The 18629-nt window shown below is 38.3% G+C and overlaps 1 protein-coding gene across 1 annotated transcript in view; it reads left to right on the top strand.

Moving 5' to 3' along the window:
- LOC104281134 (kelch-like protein 13) overlaps window positions 1-18629 on the top strand; it is a 74879-nt gene that overhangs the window by 8057 nt on the left and 48193 nt on the right. Inside the window, exon 2 of the mRNA XM_009879035.1 lies at window positions 1472-1530. Within this exon, the coding sequence (XP_009877337.1) occupies window positions 1511-1530 (20 nt within the window). The 5' untranslated portion in view covers window positions 1472-1510. The remainder of the gene's footprint in view (window positions 1-1471; window positions 1531-18629) is intronic.

An 18629-nucleotide genomic window follows, 5' to 3' on the forward strand; every position in this document is an offset into this window, starting at 1 on the left:
CTTTCGGGCAGTGAGGGGCCCAGCCCTGCACACAGGGCTCAAGGGGAGGCCTCCCCAGGGCTGAGCACAGGGGCAGAATCACATCCCTGCTCCTGCTGGCCACACTGTTCCTGACACAAGTCAGGATGCCACTGGCCTTCCGGGCCCCCTGGGCACACTGCTGGCTCCTGTTCAACTGGTTGTCAAACAGTGCTCCCAGGTCCCTCTGTTGTTCTGTTCTGCCACCAGTGGGAGGGAGTGGACAAGTTAGATGCCGTAAAGCAATTCCATTTGCTGTCTTTGTTAAGGCACATTTGAAGGATTACAAAGCACATGATGAATTTTGTGATTTGTGCTTACAAATACTGTACGCGATTTCCTTCCACTAAATGTCTAAGTATGCTTCAGAAAAAATAAACTTCTAGGCAGGCTACTAAACTAGCATTGCTTGTGACCTGCTCTCTGAAGTGAAAATTTTATTTGTGATGGTGCAGCAGGGAAAGGGATGGTTTGCAGAAGTTTGTTTTCTAATGTAAACCGATCTGTTACTTCAAATCTGTTACATAGATCATTGTTTTGTGACCATGTCTAAAAATGCTGTTTACTTTTGTATGTTAAAAGTATTAATTAAAAAATAAGAATTTTTGCTTTGGACTGTGAATTAATGGTAAATTGCTTTAAAGATATATTTAATTCATACATCTGCTGGTATTTTATCATTCACTTATGTTTATCAATGTAAAATAGATAAAAGACCGAGATCAGAAGTGTGACTTTCTTCAGGGGTATTGCGTAGTTTATATTTTGCAACACTTGCTCCTAAAGAAAGTGAGCAAACTGAAATGTCATAATTTTTTCAATGTTCCTTCAAGTGGAAGTATGAGCTTACGAACTTGAATGTAGTCTGTAGTCTTCCATTTTGGTTAATAACTGTAAGATATGCTCTTGAGACATTTTTTTTTAAAAAAAATGTACAAGGAGTTTTTTTATGAGCTATGTTAGACCTTAAAATTGAACTCATTAAAATTTTGGTCTCTTCTGTACAAATTAATGTGATTACATTTTGCACATAAATAATTTGAGCTGTTTCTCTCCTTCTTAAAGTAAAAAGTGGCTTTAATGAGTCACAGCTTCCATTTTAGTAAATTGCTCATGGGATAGGCAGGCTCAGGAACAACTGGGTTAAACCAAGAGATTATTTGAAAAATCTAGGGCATGTGCTCTCTGTTCACTTGATTAGTTTTCATAATTCATCCTTGTTTCCACAGCAAAGAGCAGTGTAATACATGCAAGCAAGAAGCAGTTCTTTTTCGCTCCTTTATCTCTATAATTTTACTAGAGAAAGTTAGTGAAATGACAAACAAGTCATATGGTGTGGGGAATGTTTAGAATGCATCTTGGTTTGTTTTGTAAAAATCCATGGGATCTGGGAGGCCGATGCTATTTTGGAATGTCTGTGACTCTGGTTCAGTTCTTTTCTGTTTGGCTACAGGTGCATGAAGAACAGAGGAGATATTTCTGCGAATCAGAGATGATGTGGAGAGACACTTTGTGAGTAACTGATGTGTGTTTTCTCAAGTCCCCAAAACGCTAATGTGGGAACGTTTTATTTTTTTCCCTCCTAACTTAGAATAACTGTGCCATTTGCTGAACAGTTTCATTGGGTCTGTAAAGCTGTGCGTATAGAGCTCTTCATGGAAACCGTAGACAAAGGTGATACTTGAAATAAAAAGCTGGAAGACAGAGCAATAGCGTATATATAGTTCTGTAAATGATTAACTTTTCTGTAGTGATCACTCTACCAAAGACTTTTACTGCTGAAGGTATTTTAGAGATCAATAAAACCCCTGACCTTGGATGTATGGGTAACCTTTAGTAGGGTTAACTTCATACTTAGAGAAGCTCTTTTGTCAAGCTTACAAGCACTGCCTATTCCAAGGATGTCAGCACTTTATTGACCTTGTCTGATTTTGATGGGGAGTCTGATAGATTTACCATAGAGAAGATGGGAATCAAAGCAGTCAATAGAAACTTTCCTCAAAGTTTTCAGTTCTGTCTGCTGAAACACAGTATTCTGGGAGCATGAGGCTAAACTATGCTCCCAGAATATTACAGGAGAGGAAGAACCTCTATGACAGAATATAACTGTACCTAAATAAGTATCTAAAGGATGTACTTATGTGAGAACAGGTCATTTTTTATGTTCGCAGTTAGTTGATGCAATGTCTTACTTGTCAGATGGGCTTCATAAATATTCTGCATTTCTAGTGCTGTAGACTCATCAGTCAGCTCTGTCCTTTGGGGAAATTAGTCCCAGTGATTACTTTTTTTTTTTTTGGCCAGATTTCCAGTAACAGTTGAGAATGAAGGCAGCATGTTATTTTAGGTTTTTCTGTGATGGTATTTGTGCTCATTTTTTTGATTTAGGTATAGTATGAGTAATGTAGTCTTGAGTACTTTCTTTTAAAGCATAAGCTTGGATAGTCTGGAGCTACTGCTTTATTCTAGTGGTAATTATCTAGGAGAATGGTTCCTTTGTGGACAACTTCAGTACTTCTCTTGGCATTGAACAGCACAAGTTAGAAGAAATACTGTTACCTCAGGCACCTGGATTTTTTTTTTTTTGCAATTGTAGTATTAATGCTACATCATAAAAAATTTGTTCTTTTTAGAACTGAACAATAGCCTTTAATTATAATAGCCTAGTAATTGCTTAAATTCCTAGGTAGGAACCAGTTTGGGTGCTTACATGGGATTTGCCTCTCTTGTTACCTAGATCTGAGAAAAAAGTTTTAATCCTTCATCCTAGGGCTCTTTGCATATTTTTGTAGATATGGTTTTGTGATTGGTAGTTTAATAACTACTTGAAAAAAAATTGTGATTAGGGCTTAATTTCCTCATTCTGGAATGAGGTTCAGCATCTGCAAATAGTGGCTGGTAGTCTGTCTTGCTTTAAGCCAAGAGAAAATCTGCTTCAAGGTAACCTTGGCTTGTAGTCATCTTTCCTTTGGCTGATTCTAGGTTCTACTTGCCAGTTCAGGAAGGCTGGGGGAGGATTTCTTTATAACAGTGTCCCGGCCAGGTGCTGGATTTATGAAGCAGCAGGAGAAATCCTTGTGCTGATCCAGCAGGTTTACCCAGGAGATTGTGTTGATTTGATTTACTCTGTGACCGCTTTGTTGTGCCCAAAGTCCATGAAGACTTTGCCACAGTTGGCTGAGCAGTGACAATATGGATTATTATTCTAAAAAATTATATCTTTATTATTATTAAATAATATTTTCAATAAAATTATTAGATTCTGCAATACCTTTTGTGAGTAAGAAGAGTAGCAGATTATTTGATTCCTTGATCATGGCACACATTCTTCTCCTTGTTTTCAGATTCTGGTCAGGGATCAAACAGTGTCTCTGGAGCAGATCTCGTGGGCAGATCTTTCTTCTGTAGCTCCCTGAACTGCTCTCATCTGCCCCTGAGACGGTCATCTTCTGGCAGTCCCCGCTCTGGCCCAGTAAGTCAGGTAGGACTTGCTCAGGGGTCTGCTACTTCTTTAGGCAGCTTCCTTTGTGGATGACTCTGTTCTTAAAGGTTTAGATTCTTTAAACAACATGGATCTGCTGTTAGTCATGAGGGGAGGGGATGTGACCAAAGACTTGGTTTGGTTTAGATTCTTTCATTTCAACTTTCTAGACTGCTTCCTCAGGACAAAAGAGCTTTTCCATAACTAAAACATGTTTAAAGAACTATTTTTTTCCAGGGGTGAACTCTTGCAGTAGCTTTTTAGAAGGTATAAGTGTGCATGAAGGAAGTAGAAGTTGTGTGGCCATCTGGTCTGTACAGGCTTGCTGCATGAGTTTGTACTTTACACAAGTACAGTATGAGGTACAGTGGCCAGCCCAGCCCTAACCTGTGACAGATATTTAGTTGCCAGCTGGGTATCATTCTACAGAGCTTGGAAAAATTTGCAGTTGAGAAATATCTTCATTAATTTTTTAATAAGATATCTTCATTGTTGTCAGCTTAGTAAAATTGGAACTTGATTGAATTTAGTATTTTTTTAACAAGAAATATAGTTTAGGTATAAATGTTGTAAGTATCGCTTTACATAAAATATTTTCATACTTACATATATAATCAGTAACTGTGTTGTATTTTGTTTTGAGTGTGGTAATTTTCAGAAAAGGCTCTGTGAAAAATAAGCAACAGTTATTTTGTGGGGCTAGTATTTAATTTGTACAGATGGCTGCTGTTAAGGACCTTTTAGTTGCATAGCAGTCAGCTTTTCATGGTCTTCAGCATATGGCTGGGTCAGGTTGTGCTCTGATACCGAGGAGAGCGGATAAAGCTTACAGCCAGGGACACCCCCTGTCAGCAGTGTTTCTGGATTTGCCTACATTAAGACTCTTGTGTGTCAGCATTAGTAGCTGCAGTAACAGGTCATATCTCTCTGACTACTTTCATTAGTTCTTACGGGATTATTGCAAGAGTGAATATGGGTGAGATGTATTGGGATAGCTTGTGAATTGAACAGAGTTGAGACCTTGTTGCGGGGTGGACGTGCAGGAACTGATTTTTTTTCCCTGCTCTAGATGATTGTAACCTTGGCTTTAACCTCTGTGCTGTAGTACCTCTTTCTGTGAGTGGTATTTATGCAGTTAATAAAAGTTTGTGAGCACACCGTCCACAAATTGGGAATTGCTGATTATCTATTACTGTTGTTTTTATCATGATTATGATGTGCACTTAAGTGTGTGCAGTATTTTGGGTTTAAAGTGGAAAAACGTTTCACCTTTTTAAAAAGCTTGCTGCTTGAACGTTCAAGAGGCTTAAAATATATACTGCAACATAGTCATTAAGCTAAAAAGTGGCTTTGTAAATAAAGTGAAAATGGACAATAAACTTTTTCATTTAGTGGTATTGACTCATACATTTACAGACTTCAAAAATATTCATTCCTGAGTATACAGGGTAATATTTAACTTAAAATCGTAGAAATAAAGTACTTCAACTAAAACACAGAGATGCACACCCATTCCCTATGCTGATTTTCTCCTGACAGGCTGAATCAGAGTGTCTTGCTCTACTTGACATCTGTCCGTGTCTGAGTAAGTCTAATTTGTACAATAGTAATAGGTACTTGAGCTGTGCCCTGGGTAATCAGTAGATTAGGGGTGTATGTGACAAGCTGGACACTGAAGGGACATGCTCTATCTAAGCTATTCAGTTTCCTCGGGAATAGACTCCTATGTTCTGTTGGCCTTTCCTGCTCTTAGTAAGCACATAAAGCTTTATGCTCTTAAAATAACTGACAGTCAGCAGCTGGTTTCTTACTCAGATTTTATTTTCACTGCTAGCGAGGAGAAAGTGGGATCCAAATGTTACGAGTCCTGTTGTATTTCTGGAGATAACACAGGTTTTCCTTTTACTTGTATTTACTAGATTGCTTCTGTGGGCTTTTTTTCTTTTCTTTTGTTCTGTTAAATGCAATGCTTATCTAATCGAACTTTAGTCAGTGGAATCTGTTTCACTAGTGTGATTTTATTAAGTGTAGGTTGTGATGAGTGACCTTCAGTATGCTGAAGTTGTAGCCGTAGCTGCCTTACATTGGAGAGAGGCTTTATGAGGGTTGGAAATCGCAGGTGAAATGCAAGTCCTTTACAGAACAGTAAAGATATTTTAAATCTGTAAGGACTCAAACATTGTAAGAACACTTCTACATGAAATTGATTAGATGTTTTTGGGCCAACTAATAAGTTTCATAATTCTTTTTTTTTTTTATCTTACTGTAAAAAAGCTAGAGTTTACATTTGGTTCATTGTGCAAATTCAGGCATGAAACAGTTGATCAGCTGACTTAGCGTTCTAAAGAATATTTCATTTACATCAATGTTTTGATACACATGCCTCAGCACTGCAAAAATTCTACTTTCTGCTACTTTACTTCCAGTGCAGTGATTTGATACTGTCCTTGCACAGTGCCTTGACTTGGTGTCGCATGCAGCTGCCATTGGAAACGGGTGAGTTTCAGGTCCCTGCCCCATTTGTGAGAAAGATGCGATGCTGTGTAACAAGGCAGTTCTTTTGGTCACTGGAAATCCGCAGGTGAAAGCTAACTTTGCTGGCAGTAAAACAAGGGCATTGAAAAATGAGAGGGAAGGGGGCAAGGGAGAACATTTCTGCCACCTGTGATGCATGTTAGGTGCATGGGACTTAGCAGCTTGGCTCTTCACAGCTTACTGTCTAAAACCTGAAAAGGTGGATGTGGCCTGGAGACACTGTGGTCTGGAGACATGGCTGTGGGGGTCTACTGGATGTGAAGTGTTGGAGAGGAGAGCTGTGCCTCTGCTCTCTGTGAGACTGTTGACTACAAAGCCGTAGCAGGCAGGCCGAGGTGTTAGTTTAGATGCAAAGTGGAGGTTGGAAACAGTGTCATCTTCAGGGTCACTGGTGTGGGAAGAGAGGCTCATCTGAAATAGATAAAGTTTAGATATAATGTACAAAGAGAGGAGGGACCTTTGATTTGTGTCAGACATGAACTGGTGAATTTGAGTTCAGAGAGGGTGTTCTGCAGCCATGTGTCATGCTACATGTCACTTAGTGAGTGTATTAACAGACAGGTCTGCTTTTAAACTTTAGTTACATAAATCTTTATATAAACTGCTAGTTTGTGTTAGCTTTGAAATTACTCTGGTATTGTCAGATTTGTTGCTCTTATTCAAATTAAAAAGCCCGTAACTGCCAAAACATGGGTTGACTTGAGAGCCAAGATCGTTAGTACACAGGCACTGGTGTACTTAAGCAATGAAATAATCCCATTTCATCTCAGGAGCGCAGAAGTGTGATTGTGTTCCTGCAAATGTTATGCAGAGGTGGAAATTGCTGAGTGGTCTTGAGGTTGTAGGCATTATTGCATTAAGACTGTATAAAGGTTTTTCTTTGGACATGCAACAGCTCTATAGGTTTGTTTTGCTGTCCGTACCATGTCTTATTAGGGGCTGCCGTAGCTGTGCACTGAAACAATTTGCATTCAGATTTGGTGCAGACATCCTTCTGGACCTTTTGGGGACATGTTTTAGGATGACAAGGGCAAGGCAGTAGATATTTTGGAGCTTTACACTCTGCACATTGATAATTTTTCCATTACTGGTTTGTGTCCTGCATGTTAAGAGTGTATTTTTTTTCTCAAGTCAGATGTTTATGTTGCTTTAATAGTGCTCTGTGTGCTGTACAAGCTAGCTTTGCAGTAGAATGGTTTACATTAAACAAGGATTACTTGCACTGATTTTGAATTTGGTTTTGCATGATGGAGTTCAGTGTAGAGGATCCTGCCCTGTCAAACAGTCTGACTTCCTTTCTAGTGTATGTGCTTACCTGAAACTACCCTGCTTGTAAATGGCTTTTCAAAACGTCTTAACTGGTCCAGCATGTACCTACTGCTGAATGAACTTCTGTGTCCAATATGAATTGTGTTGTTTGTGCTGTGGGTTTTTCTTTATTAACAAAGATTCTTTAATATTTAGACTTTGGACAGTTTCACACTTCCGGTTTTTAATGAAGATCTCTTGCTTTTGCCTCAAGAAGACAAAACTGAGTAGCTTTGGAAACAGTATGTTGATTTTTAAAATTTTTTTTGAAAAATGTAGTGAGGAACATGGTTGTAGTATTCTCAATTAAATCCATGGGGAATATTTTTTTTTTAATGTTTGCCTCATGCCCTCTTTAATGCTTGGTCCTAAGCAGCCCTGACAACAGATGTTGCATCTGGGTGTTTGCAGCTGGATCAGAATAGCCTCTGATGTAAAGTCCTGAGTCTATGCTGTTACTCTTCTAACAGAGTGCTTGGCAATCACCTTGCACCACTTGTCATGTTTACTTTTGGTGGCTTTTTATCAGAGATAATCACTTTCTTGTATTGGGTTTGTAAGAGGCAAAGTGCTACCTTAGCAATTGCTACTTACTTGCACTTGTAATGTTTACCTGTGCTGTGTCAACATGGAGCTCCTGATTCTTGCTGCAAAGGCTCATGGATAGCCTACCTTACTAGAGGCAGTCTTGAGTTTAAAAGATAAAATAAAATATATTTCATTTTCAGGTAAAAAGAATAGCACAATTAAACAGAGTTATAATTTTTACTTCGTCCATATGAACGACTGACTGTGTGACAAGTCTAGAATTTTTATTCTTTTGCTTTCTTTTGCTTAATTTGGGTGTAGGTGAAAACACTGTGAAAAGTACAGCTCAATCTCTAGGTTGCAGAACATCTCTGTAGATAATATGTCATTTGAATACTCACCTGACAAGCAGTGCTGGTACAAAAGGTCAACCTAGACATCTTTCATCCAAGGTGCAAAATGAGAAAGCAGGTGCATATGGGCATCTATGGGGATGTATATATGGGGTTCTGTGGAAAATCAAAGCCAGTGACTCAGTAGTTGCAATGAAATCCCCACTCTGAATGTCAGGTGCTGTGGCTCATTGCTGACTTGGTGGTAGTTTTAAAGGAGAAATTGTTGCTGCTTTTTTTCAAGGCACCTTTGTGCATAAGAGGTCACATGAAGGAAAACCCAGTGGTGCTTGTTGGATGGTTTGCCAGAAGTTGATCTAATTAAAGGGAACAAATGTTGCAAAACCAGCAAAGCTGAGCCCTGAAGGGCGTTAGAAAGCTGCTTTTCATGCACGGTGTGGTGAGAGAAGCAGGAGCATTGGATGGATGCGCTGTAGTAACTGAATGTGGCTTAAGGGATAAGGCAGGAAGACATTTCAGAAGTTTCAAAGGTTTGAGAAATGTGAAGATTATCTGAAACCAGAATAGTTTAATTTTGTGAAAGATAGATTTTACCTGAGCAGATAGCGAGGGAGGAAATGTCGCATCTTGTAGGTGTTGGAGTAAGAGTTCTGGAAGAAATTGTAGTTATTTGGCAGTAATTCTTTATACAGGCAGCATACACTTGTGAAACATGCTTTATTCGCAGATTATTCTAGTTGATAAAAGTCATTTATCAATGGAACTGCAGTTTTTTAGGGTTTTGCAAGTTGAATGTGTAAATTCTTTAGAGAAACAGCATCATTTGTGTTTCCTGTATCTGCGGTCTCTTGCCAAGGGAAAAGATCCTGCAAACAAAACCCTCTTTCTTTACTCCCCCCAGCAAATAAATTACCAGTCAGGCAAAATTTCACATTCCTGATGATGTATTACTGTAGGCAAGATGAAAAGCATAAATGTAGATCTGTCCAAAGAGTACTATGTGGGTAGAAAAGAAGAAATGAAGAGATTTATTTTGATACAAATATTGCACATTCACCCAAGGCTTTATAATATTAAATGTCTGAAGACCGAGCTCAAGTTTTGAATTTCATTTTCATTCCTGATGCTTTGCTGGCAAAGAGAACAACTAGTAAAGTTCAATGATTTCTTTTTTTTATTTGTTTGTTTTTAATATAGAATATTTTTATTGTCTGGAATGCTTTCTGGTGACAAAAGTGAATGTTGACCTTCATTGAAAAGTAATTCAGTTCATAACATTTTCAAGAAAGATTTCTAATGAAGGAAAAAAAAACCAAACAAGAAATAAGTGCATCCTTGTGAAGGAAGTACCTCCATCTTCTCTGCAACTGCATTTTTGGTATTGGAAACCTCTATTATATCCTTTTCAACCTTTTCTTCTCTGAATTGACAAAGATAAGTAATTAAATAAGAAAAACAATCACTCATCTCAATTTACTGGTTGTGATTCAAAGTCAGTCCAAGTTATCAGCCCATCATTTCTGTTTGGACTTTTTTCAGTTGAGGAGCCACGAAGTTTTGGTGACCAAAGCTTTGGTCATTGCATTGAAGCCGGGTACGGTTACATTTCCTCTTAGATTTTCCCTTGTGTTTGTAAAGCACTCATGAGTACGAGGTAAGTTAATTAGAAATCAACATCCTTGATGAGGTCTTGTCTTTGCAAACGAGAAGATGACTAACTGAAAGTTTGTGGTAGTCAAGGGAGTAGTAGAAATACAGGCAATGCAGCTGAGCAGTAGAGAGTAAATTCACGCAGAAAGTTTTGGGGATTGGGATAAAGGCTTTTCACTGAGACTGGCATTTTTATATTGCCACTTTTTTCCCTTTTTTTAACATCAGACTTCTTATTTGATGGAATTTATTTGTTAGTCAGTTTTCTTCTGCTGTTGAACGCCTTGACATTTCCGTAGAAACCTCAGAAGGGAGATGGACAGCACACAGGTACCGTTGGGCCTGAGTAGAGTTTAGAACGTGGCTCATACGCTTGGTGACTTTCAGTGACAAATTTTTATTTCTTCAAACAAGAAACTTGATTTCCTTATCAAAAGCAAAAGATGAACTCCACAGATCTTTGGCAGGTATTTGCTGCAACTTCTTGTGTTCTGCGAGGCTAAGCACACTTCGGTGTGGCTACTCTCACCTGAAATCACACATTACGTTTTATCTCCTTTGGTCAACAGGGGAGTTACTAACCTAGGGATGGGTCTGTTCTGAGAGGAGGTGTCAGCAGTGCCTCAGGAGCGGTCTGTTCCAAGTGCCTGAGTTCCTGCAGCAGTATCAGGGGGGCTTTTTTCAGGCTGGCAGCATTTTTTTACCCAGCAGAAAAATCGAGGACTTCTGGAAGGGCTAATTAGCAAATTTAAGAAATGAGAGGACCTAGTTAATGTGCTGTAAACTAATTTCTTCTTCAAATAATGGGCTATGTGATTTTCACACAAAGCAGAAAAACCAAACAGCTTTAGTCTTAATGGTTCTGTAATCAAACATTTCTGTGGATTTTTCTGATTTGGTTGATCCAGCTGCCCTTGCATCTGCTTTTAGGTGTCCAAAGACCAGTTTCAGAACAAGGAGGCAGTAGCACTTACTGATCAAATCTTTGTGTGCTAAAAGCATTCTTGATGTGGCTGGAAAGATATTTCTGTCTTAAAATAGTCTGAAATTGGCCATTCTGTCTTTCTTGATTATACTCTACACGTTATTTAATCTTTTTGAACTTTTTTTAGAAAGAAAAAACATGGATTTAAAGCAACAGTAGAGATGATTACCTTGTCTCAGAAGAACTTTTAACAACCTTATTTCAGTGTATACCTTTCTTGAAATAAGGTTCTTCAAGGAACAATTATGTTTTAACTAGCTGAACCTGGTTTCACAACGCTATAAAATTGTTCACATCTTGTGCTGTACTTTGCATACCTGTAATAGTAGTTTTGTCTGATCCAATTAATTTGTTGAATTGAGTGGTTTTCATTCTTTCAAAGGAACTAGAAAAACTGGTATTTTTCTGGTATCTTTCTGTAGAAAATCTTTGAAGATATAAGCTATGTCTTTGTTGGTGTTTGTGCTTTTTGTAGTTGAAGTAGGAAGTTCATTCTTAAATGAAAAAAACCCCACGAAACAAAAAACCAGCACAACAAACAAACAAAAAATGAGCCGAAGCTTAGATGCCTTAAGTTTATACTGGTGTAGCTGCTGGCACAGAAGTTGCTGGCGCTGCTTTGTAAAGGAGCTTCATCATGGTGAGAATGTTAGCTTGGATTTGATTTTCTTCTTCTTCTCCCCCCACCCTGAGGACATGGCAGGGAGCTGCTGGGTGCTTTTCTGCACTGCTCTGTGAAATACAGCAGCATGAATAAGAGTGTTTCAGTAGGGAAACAGCGTTGGTAGGATTTGTTTTCCCTTGTAGATGATTGAAAGTATTGCTGCATCAAATGGTGTTGTTCATAACTGGCAACTTCCTATTAATACCACTTAAGGCTTCCACATTCTTCATTTTGATTGTTAATGACATTTAAACCTTTCATTCAGCTGGGTTAAAATATTTATTGTTGTGAGTGTTCTTTTTAGGAAAAAAATGCTCAATTATTTCTGTTTGTAAGGTTGTATTGACATTAAACAGCCTTATTTTTTCACAAGTTTAGACTAAAGAAACCTAATGAAGCAGTTTTTATAGTTTCAGTGACTTTGATCTCAGTCTAAACAGATAATTCATGGGATGACAGTTGAAATTATTGAAGTTATGCTTTGACAGTAGCTAAATCATTCTTGAAGAATGATTCAGCTCATCAGTGTGCTGCTCTCCACTTCTGGGGGGATTTTTTTCACTAGTTATTTAATCTTAGGAGCAACAGATTTTCTGCCTCTGCTTCCCCCTCCCCAAGAACATGCACACAAATGCCTTCTGTAGGCTGGATGCATTTATGGTGATTTGAGCATATTCAGTCTCAAGTTTCACTTTTCTGACTTTTTTAATGTGTGAAATTCTTGTGTACTGCTTTCCCTCAATGAATGCATACAGCCTTTTAGTATTTCTGCTTAGCGTGAAGAGTGGCTGTTTAAGAAATAATGCTGTAAAACTTGAAGAAAAATTCTAAAAGCTTTCCTTAGAGCAGAGATATATGTTCTCTACATCTTCAAAAAGTCCAGTCCCCAGTAATCATGTACTGTACTGCTTTACTTCATCCTATCTTCCTTTAGATATTCTGTTGTACTTGTTTTTATTTAGCAGTCAGACCTCTTTCAGTCCATAGCAGTGACAGATATTTTCTCTTCTTCTCATTGGGTGCCTGGACTTACATCCTTTGTTCCTAAGTGTGTGCACTTGAATATTTTAGAAGTATGTTTTCATTTTAAATGTGTGTGTGTTAGCATTTTCATATGAAGCCTTTTAAATATATTCATGTAAGATCTAAATTTAGAAAATAAAGAACTGGAAAACATCCCACTCTTTTGGTTTTTTTTAGGATATGAGAAATTTCCTATCTTATTTGTTGGGCACTTGTGTTGGTCACATCTGGTCTCGGTTTGGTGTGCCTGACAGTGTGTGTGTGCTTGTTTAGGATGAAATGATGTCTTAACCTCAGTGAAAAAATTAACCTCTTCAGTAAAAAGTTTGTTTCTCCAATAAAAGCTTTTAGCTTTCCAAATTACTTTTAAAAAAACCCACAACCCAACCACTTTAAATGACCTAGGTTTCATAACGTAAAAACTCATTGTTTTAGTGTTTACTTATATTTAAACAAAATCTCTGGAGTTTTTTCAGTATTGACTAGGTAAAAGTAATGTTTTCTTTGTGATGATGGAGTACTTGATAAAAAGCAAAAGTTGCTCTACCATGGCTAGAAAGTTCTGTGTAAGCTTGATGAATAAAAGCAGTTGCATTTAACTGTTAATTTTTTTGTGTGAAGAAAGGAATGGTGGGTCAAAATAGTAACACCTTGCATGTTTAAAAGCTATTTTTTTTGTTTTGGTTCAGGTGCGTTTCTGGGTTAATTGCAATTAAACTTCCTCTGTGTGTAGCTTCTGGATCCTAACACCAGTCTGCATATGCTTTTAGTGGGTCGTTTGCTATATTGTTTGCAATACAGTATTTTGTCACAGAAAATGTTTGCAACTCCATCTTGCTGTGGGTGGCAAATAGGTTCGGGTCTAAAATAGTTTACTTTCTGAAGGGAGTGCGGGTGCTGCTTTTAATGGGATGGGTGAGCCTGCAAACTAGACGTGCTGCTCGAAAAATCTGGCTGGTTTGCACCATGGTCAGTACAGTGTGAGCAGCTTTTGCAGAAAACCTCTGGAAGGTTCTCCAACTGGTGTCATGTTTTTAGCAGTGCAATGTATTTTCATGCTGACTGTCACTTTCTCCTTTTATTTTCTTATCTCTGTCTTCTCTCACTTAGGCGTTTGTGTATTGGTTAAACTGCTCTCTTGATGGCAATGGTAGGTGTAATGTTATGAGTCATTGTTTCCCTGCTCGGTTTTGTGTGTTAGAGAGACTTTATCCAAAGCAACTTTATAAATATGATATGATATTTTAGAGTCCTAAATCTAAAATAAACTACTCAAATAGTGTGTATAGTGTTCTCTCTTTGATGGAGAATGAGATTTTTTTTCTGCACGTAATTTATTGACTGGGACCCTGTAGTTAAATCACTTTTGGGCACAGATTGGCATAATTCTTAAACCGATAATGCACAGAACATTAAAAAAGCTAAATAATTCCCATTGTTTCAGAAACATTGTTTTAATAGGCAGTTAAATCTGCCTTAGCTAGCAGCTGATCAACTAAGTAAACAGTTTTGAAGTAAAAGCTGTCATCTTGAAAAGAAGCAATGCTGTCTTTAAATTCCGTACTCTCAGAATTTAATTTTTGGTGCTAACTTTCAACTGTAATCCTTGCCCTGCAGTGTAGTCAAATATGGAGGAATTACACTCTTCTTTATTCATAAAAGAAAGGGGAAGAAACAAAAATTTTTCTATTGGTGCATTGGTTCAATTTTTATTTCATTTTGCTGATAAGAAAAGAAGTCTAATTTTGAAAAGGGAAGTATAGTTTTCTTTGTGGCTGCTAGACAGTTTGGTCCTTCCTGCATTTAAAAACAGATGAACAAAAAAAAAACCCTCAGAAAGAAATGAAGGATGTACCTAATTCTTGTGCCTTACTTGAAGGGAAAAAACCTCTATGCCTGATCACCAAAAGCCCTTGTGTTATAAAACCCAACTAATCCAACAAAACCCCACTGGTGTATTGCATTTTTTTTAACGCTAGAGGTTTTCTGTGTGCGTGTTTTTCTGTGTTCAGTTTGACAGTGTATTTATGATGATTCCATTGTCTTTGGACATCTGAGATGTGCCTGTGATTTATGTTTTAGTTAATTTGGATGTAAAATGAGGCATATCTTAAAAAGTAATTGCATGGTAGTGGAGACTGTGCTGGAAAAACAGGATACCCAGTCTTGCTTGGGTGTTCACCTTATGGGGAGACCAGTAAGTTTTGCATCTGAAATGAATTTGTTTTAATAATCTGTACTTCAGGGTTGCTGAGGGTGTTAGGGATATCTTGTAAAAATGCGAAGTGCTGCGTTATTTGCACTAATGTCCTGCCCTGGACAGTGAATGTTGAAGCAACTATTAAGTTTTCACAGAGGTGTTAATTCAAGCATCCCGCAGGACCGGTGAAGGCTGCTGGGGGAAGTGACTCGGTTTCTCAGACAGTATGTTCTTGTACAGCCTGGTAACTACAAACACTCCCAAACAGATGCACACTGAAATCCAGATATCGATATTATTCCTGCAGGTTGTAATAAATTTAACAACTGAATATAACAGTGCACTGTTAAAAATGCAGAAGTATGTTTGTCATAGAAAACTTTCAGCTATAACTACTACTATTCTGCCTTGTTACAGTATTGAGTGTATATTTATGCCTGACCTTCCTGCAACATTTCTGAAACCTGAGCATCTTGCTAATCTCCTTCACTTTTCCCAAGCTCCGTCATGTTGGATTCCAAATGTTTTCAGCATTCAACTGCCCTCTTCCAAATTCTAGACTTCTGGTTTCATTCTTCTGCTCCAGCTCACCTGTTACAGGCTAGTTGAATCGAAGCTGACAACCAGGTGAGTGGAAGTGTATCAGCCAAGGATCTGGAAGGAAACTTAATTTGAAGTGAATGTGTTAAATCTTCACATGCTCTCAATTTACTTCTGTTGTCCCAAAGAGCGTAGAGGTCATGTATCAACAAGTCAGCAAGTTCCTAGGACCTCAGCTGGACAAGGATAGCAAACCTGTGTTTGCAGTTGCTTAAATGTGGATCGACGTGATTTGAGTGAGTCAGAGCGATGTGGGAGTAAAGCAGAGCATGAGAACTGAAGCAGAGGAGTTCGCAGGCTTTGTAAAGCTGTTCTCTCCTGGTGAGAACAGTATCTCTGGCTCTTCGCTGGGTTCCACTTTGCTTTCACAGTGAGGTTTTCTCCTCTCTTGTTCTGTCTCCCCAGTAATTAGAGCACCAATGTGGCTGTGTCCAGTTCTGTTCTCAGATAATTAAAATTGGACCCATATCGTAAAATACATAGTAGCGTGTCTGGAGTTTTGCTCAGGGGCTTTGCCAGGACACGGCTGATCTGTCATTGTAACCCCAAAATCCTTTTCATTGCTGCTGTTAGTGGGGTGTGACAAAGATGGGGGCTGATGAGGAGTGATTACGTGATCCCTGCTGGCTTGATCTGAAGTTAGACTAACCATCTCTCGGCTCGGTGGGGTGTAGGAGTAATGAGGAGTGTTGCCTAAGAACAGAAATGGCCTTGTTGCTTGGACACTGAACGTACTGGGTTGTAAGAGCAGTGCAGAACTTGGAGCAAAGGGAGGGAGAAGGAGGGCAAATGGACTGAATCCCAGTACTGGGATTGGCTGTTAAGAAGAATTTGTTATGTGCACTCAACAATGGAAAGCTGAGATTCAATAATTTTATTTAATTTTACTTTTGCCCTTTGGGTTTTGTATGCTTTCATCAGATTACAGCAATCAAGCACAAGCTTAATCTCACTGTGCCTTGTGCATTGTTCTAGAATATTGATAAAAGATAACCATGAATGGGTTGCTTATATGCAAATACGAGATTTAGTTATTTTACGTGGAGGTGCTTGACATGATGGATGGGAATCCTAAACAAATCTTTAACTGTTTATTGAATGTAATTATTTAACATCCCTAGTAATCTTCAGAGAGGTCTTTTCCATTCAATAAATCAATATTTTGTACTTAAATTGAGTACTGCTGTTCTCCCCTCCAAAATCTATGAAAGCGCATTTCAGGACCTAGCAAAATTTTGTCATGTTTTATACAAAAAAAAAATAAAAATCCACAGCAGCTGCGTTTTGTGCAGCAAGATGTTGGTGGTTTGCATATGTTTCTACTTCAGTGAAAGAATCTAACAGAAAAAGGTATGTTTGTACATGTTGTTGCTTGATTCAGGATATGAGCCAGAAAAGAAGTTTGCAGAAATTTGTTGAGAAGCAATAAAGAAAGAACACTCTTCTGTAATAGTGTTTATGTAAAACTCCTGTGGTCCAGCAGTTACTTTAATTGCTGGTTTCCTTGCATGGGTTCATTATTCACCAGACAGTTTTTCTTCCAGTGTTTGCAAAGACTCGTGTGCCAAACGTTCACCTTATCTCGAGCTACCAACTGCATTTCGCTTCAGGTTCAGTCCTGACCTTATTGAATAAATATCTGGCTTGTCACCCTGCCTTCCTCCCTTCCTAATCGGACTGCTGTATCCGGTGCCTTCGGATGTGCAGTAGTGTATGGCTGGCTCAGCAGAGATTTCCCAGGGCCCCCTCGAATTATTCTTGCCTTCTTTTAATGTTTCCAGTATATGCTATTCAAAGGCCTCAAAAGCTTCAGGTTTCAAGGATTTTAGTGTCATGAAAGTACTGCGTTCATCTGAGATTGCCTTTGAATTGTTAGATGCCAACACTCCTTTCAGTTTAAGGTTTGAAATTTAGGGTCAATGTTCCAAGTGTGTGAAGAAATGCTTTGCTAAACTGCAGAAATTTATTTGGTGCAGTTACAAATACAACTACATGGGCAGGCAGGAACAGTTCAGTCATGACTGATTTTTTGGGGGCATTTTTTTTTAGTTTGTTTTTTTAAAAATGTGTTCATTTTAGCATTTTGTATGGCGTTATAGCATTGCGTGTTCCAGGTGATGCTTTGTGCAATATGCAGCAAGTCACATTATGCCGGGACTGAGTTACTATCATTATTCTTCTAAGGTATTACCGTGCAACTGTGGTGTTATGTTAGTTGTTCCTGAGGTTCTTGGAAAATCTTTCAGGCGAATGAAGTGGTATTGCAGCATGACTTCTAGTTGTGTTTGTGATGAAAGTAATGTTTTGTACGCCCCATGGTGTGTGTACACCCTTCTACATATTATCATTCTGCCTTGTGTGGGCAAAGTGATAGTTACGGCATCTCCAGAAACCAAACTGCTGAATTTAAGAATGAGTAAAAAACCTTAATTGTAAGAACACGTTAGAGCAAAGTTTTGCTTAACGTAAGTTTTGCTTTATTTAGAGATCCAGAAAATGATTACACAGTGGGAGCAAAGAGCTGCAAATATCTATGTGTGTGTGTATATGTGTATCTGAAAGAATAAACAAAGGCTTGTGGGGATGTGTGATGCGCGAGTGGGGATGCTTGTAGATGTTCTCGTGTTTGGGCTGTCCTGTGTTCACTCTACTACTTGTATGTAAGTACCTGAGCATGGTCTTGGGTTTGTGTGATATTTACACCAAACTTTGTAATTACATTTTGAATTAATGTAATGAAACCTGTGTAGTTCAAAGCTACAGTGAAAAATTACAACCAGAAAGATCTAATTTGTAAGTCAGACATTATCTAAGATGGGAAAATCACTAGGTGTTTGTGTCATGAGGAACAGTAGACCATCAGAATTTATACTTGAAGTCACTTATCCTTATAATTTGTTAGTTTTATCATACCTAATTACATGCCTTCTTTCTTCACTGAAGATGTACTGCTTTTTGTGCTTGAGCAATTATTGGTGGAAATTTGGCAGCTAGGAACAGTTTTATATTGAAGGCTTAGGTTTGAAAGGATCAAAAAATTTTTGAAGTGAAGTCAGTTTAATCCTTTGTGTGCTTAGCAGTACAAATTATATTGCACAGATCCAGGTAAAATACAGAACTATGGGTGTTTATGGTTGTTTTTTTCATATCTGTAACTTTTGTTCTGTTATAATATTAATGATGCTTTGGTAGTGGGAGGTAGGGTGGAAAAGTTCAATTACTGGCCTTGTATGGGAGTCTGCATGAATCACCCCCCATGCTTCTCCGTACAAACCACTTATTAA

The sequence above is a fragment of the Apaloderma vittatum genome, unplaced genomic scaffold (genome assembly GCF_000703405.1).
Source record: "Apaloderma vittatum isolate BGI_N311 unplaced genomic scaffold, ASM70340v1 scaffold22281, whole genome shotgun sequence".
In the NCBI taxonomy this organism is placed as follows: domain Eukaryota; kingdom Metazoa; phylum Chordata; class Aves; order Trogoniformes; family Trogonidae; genus Apaloderma; species Apaloderma vittatum.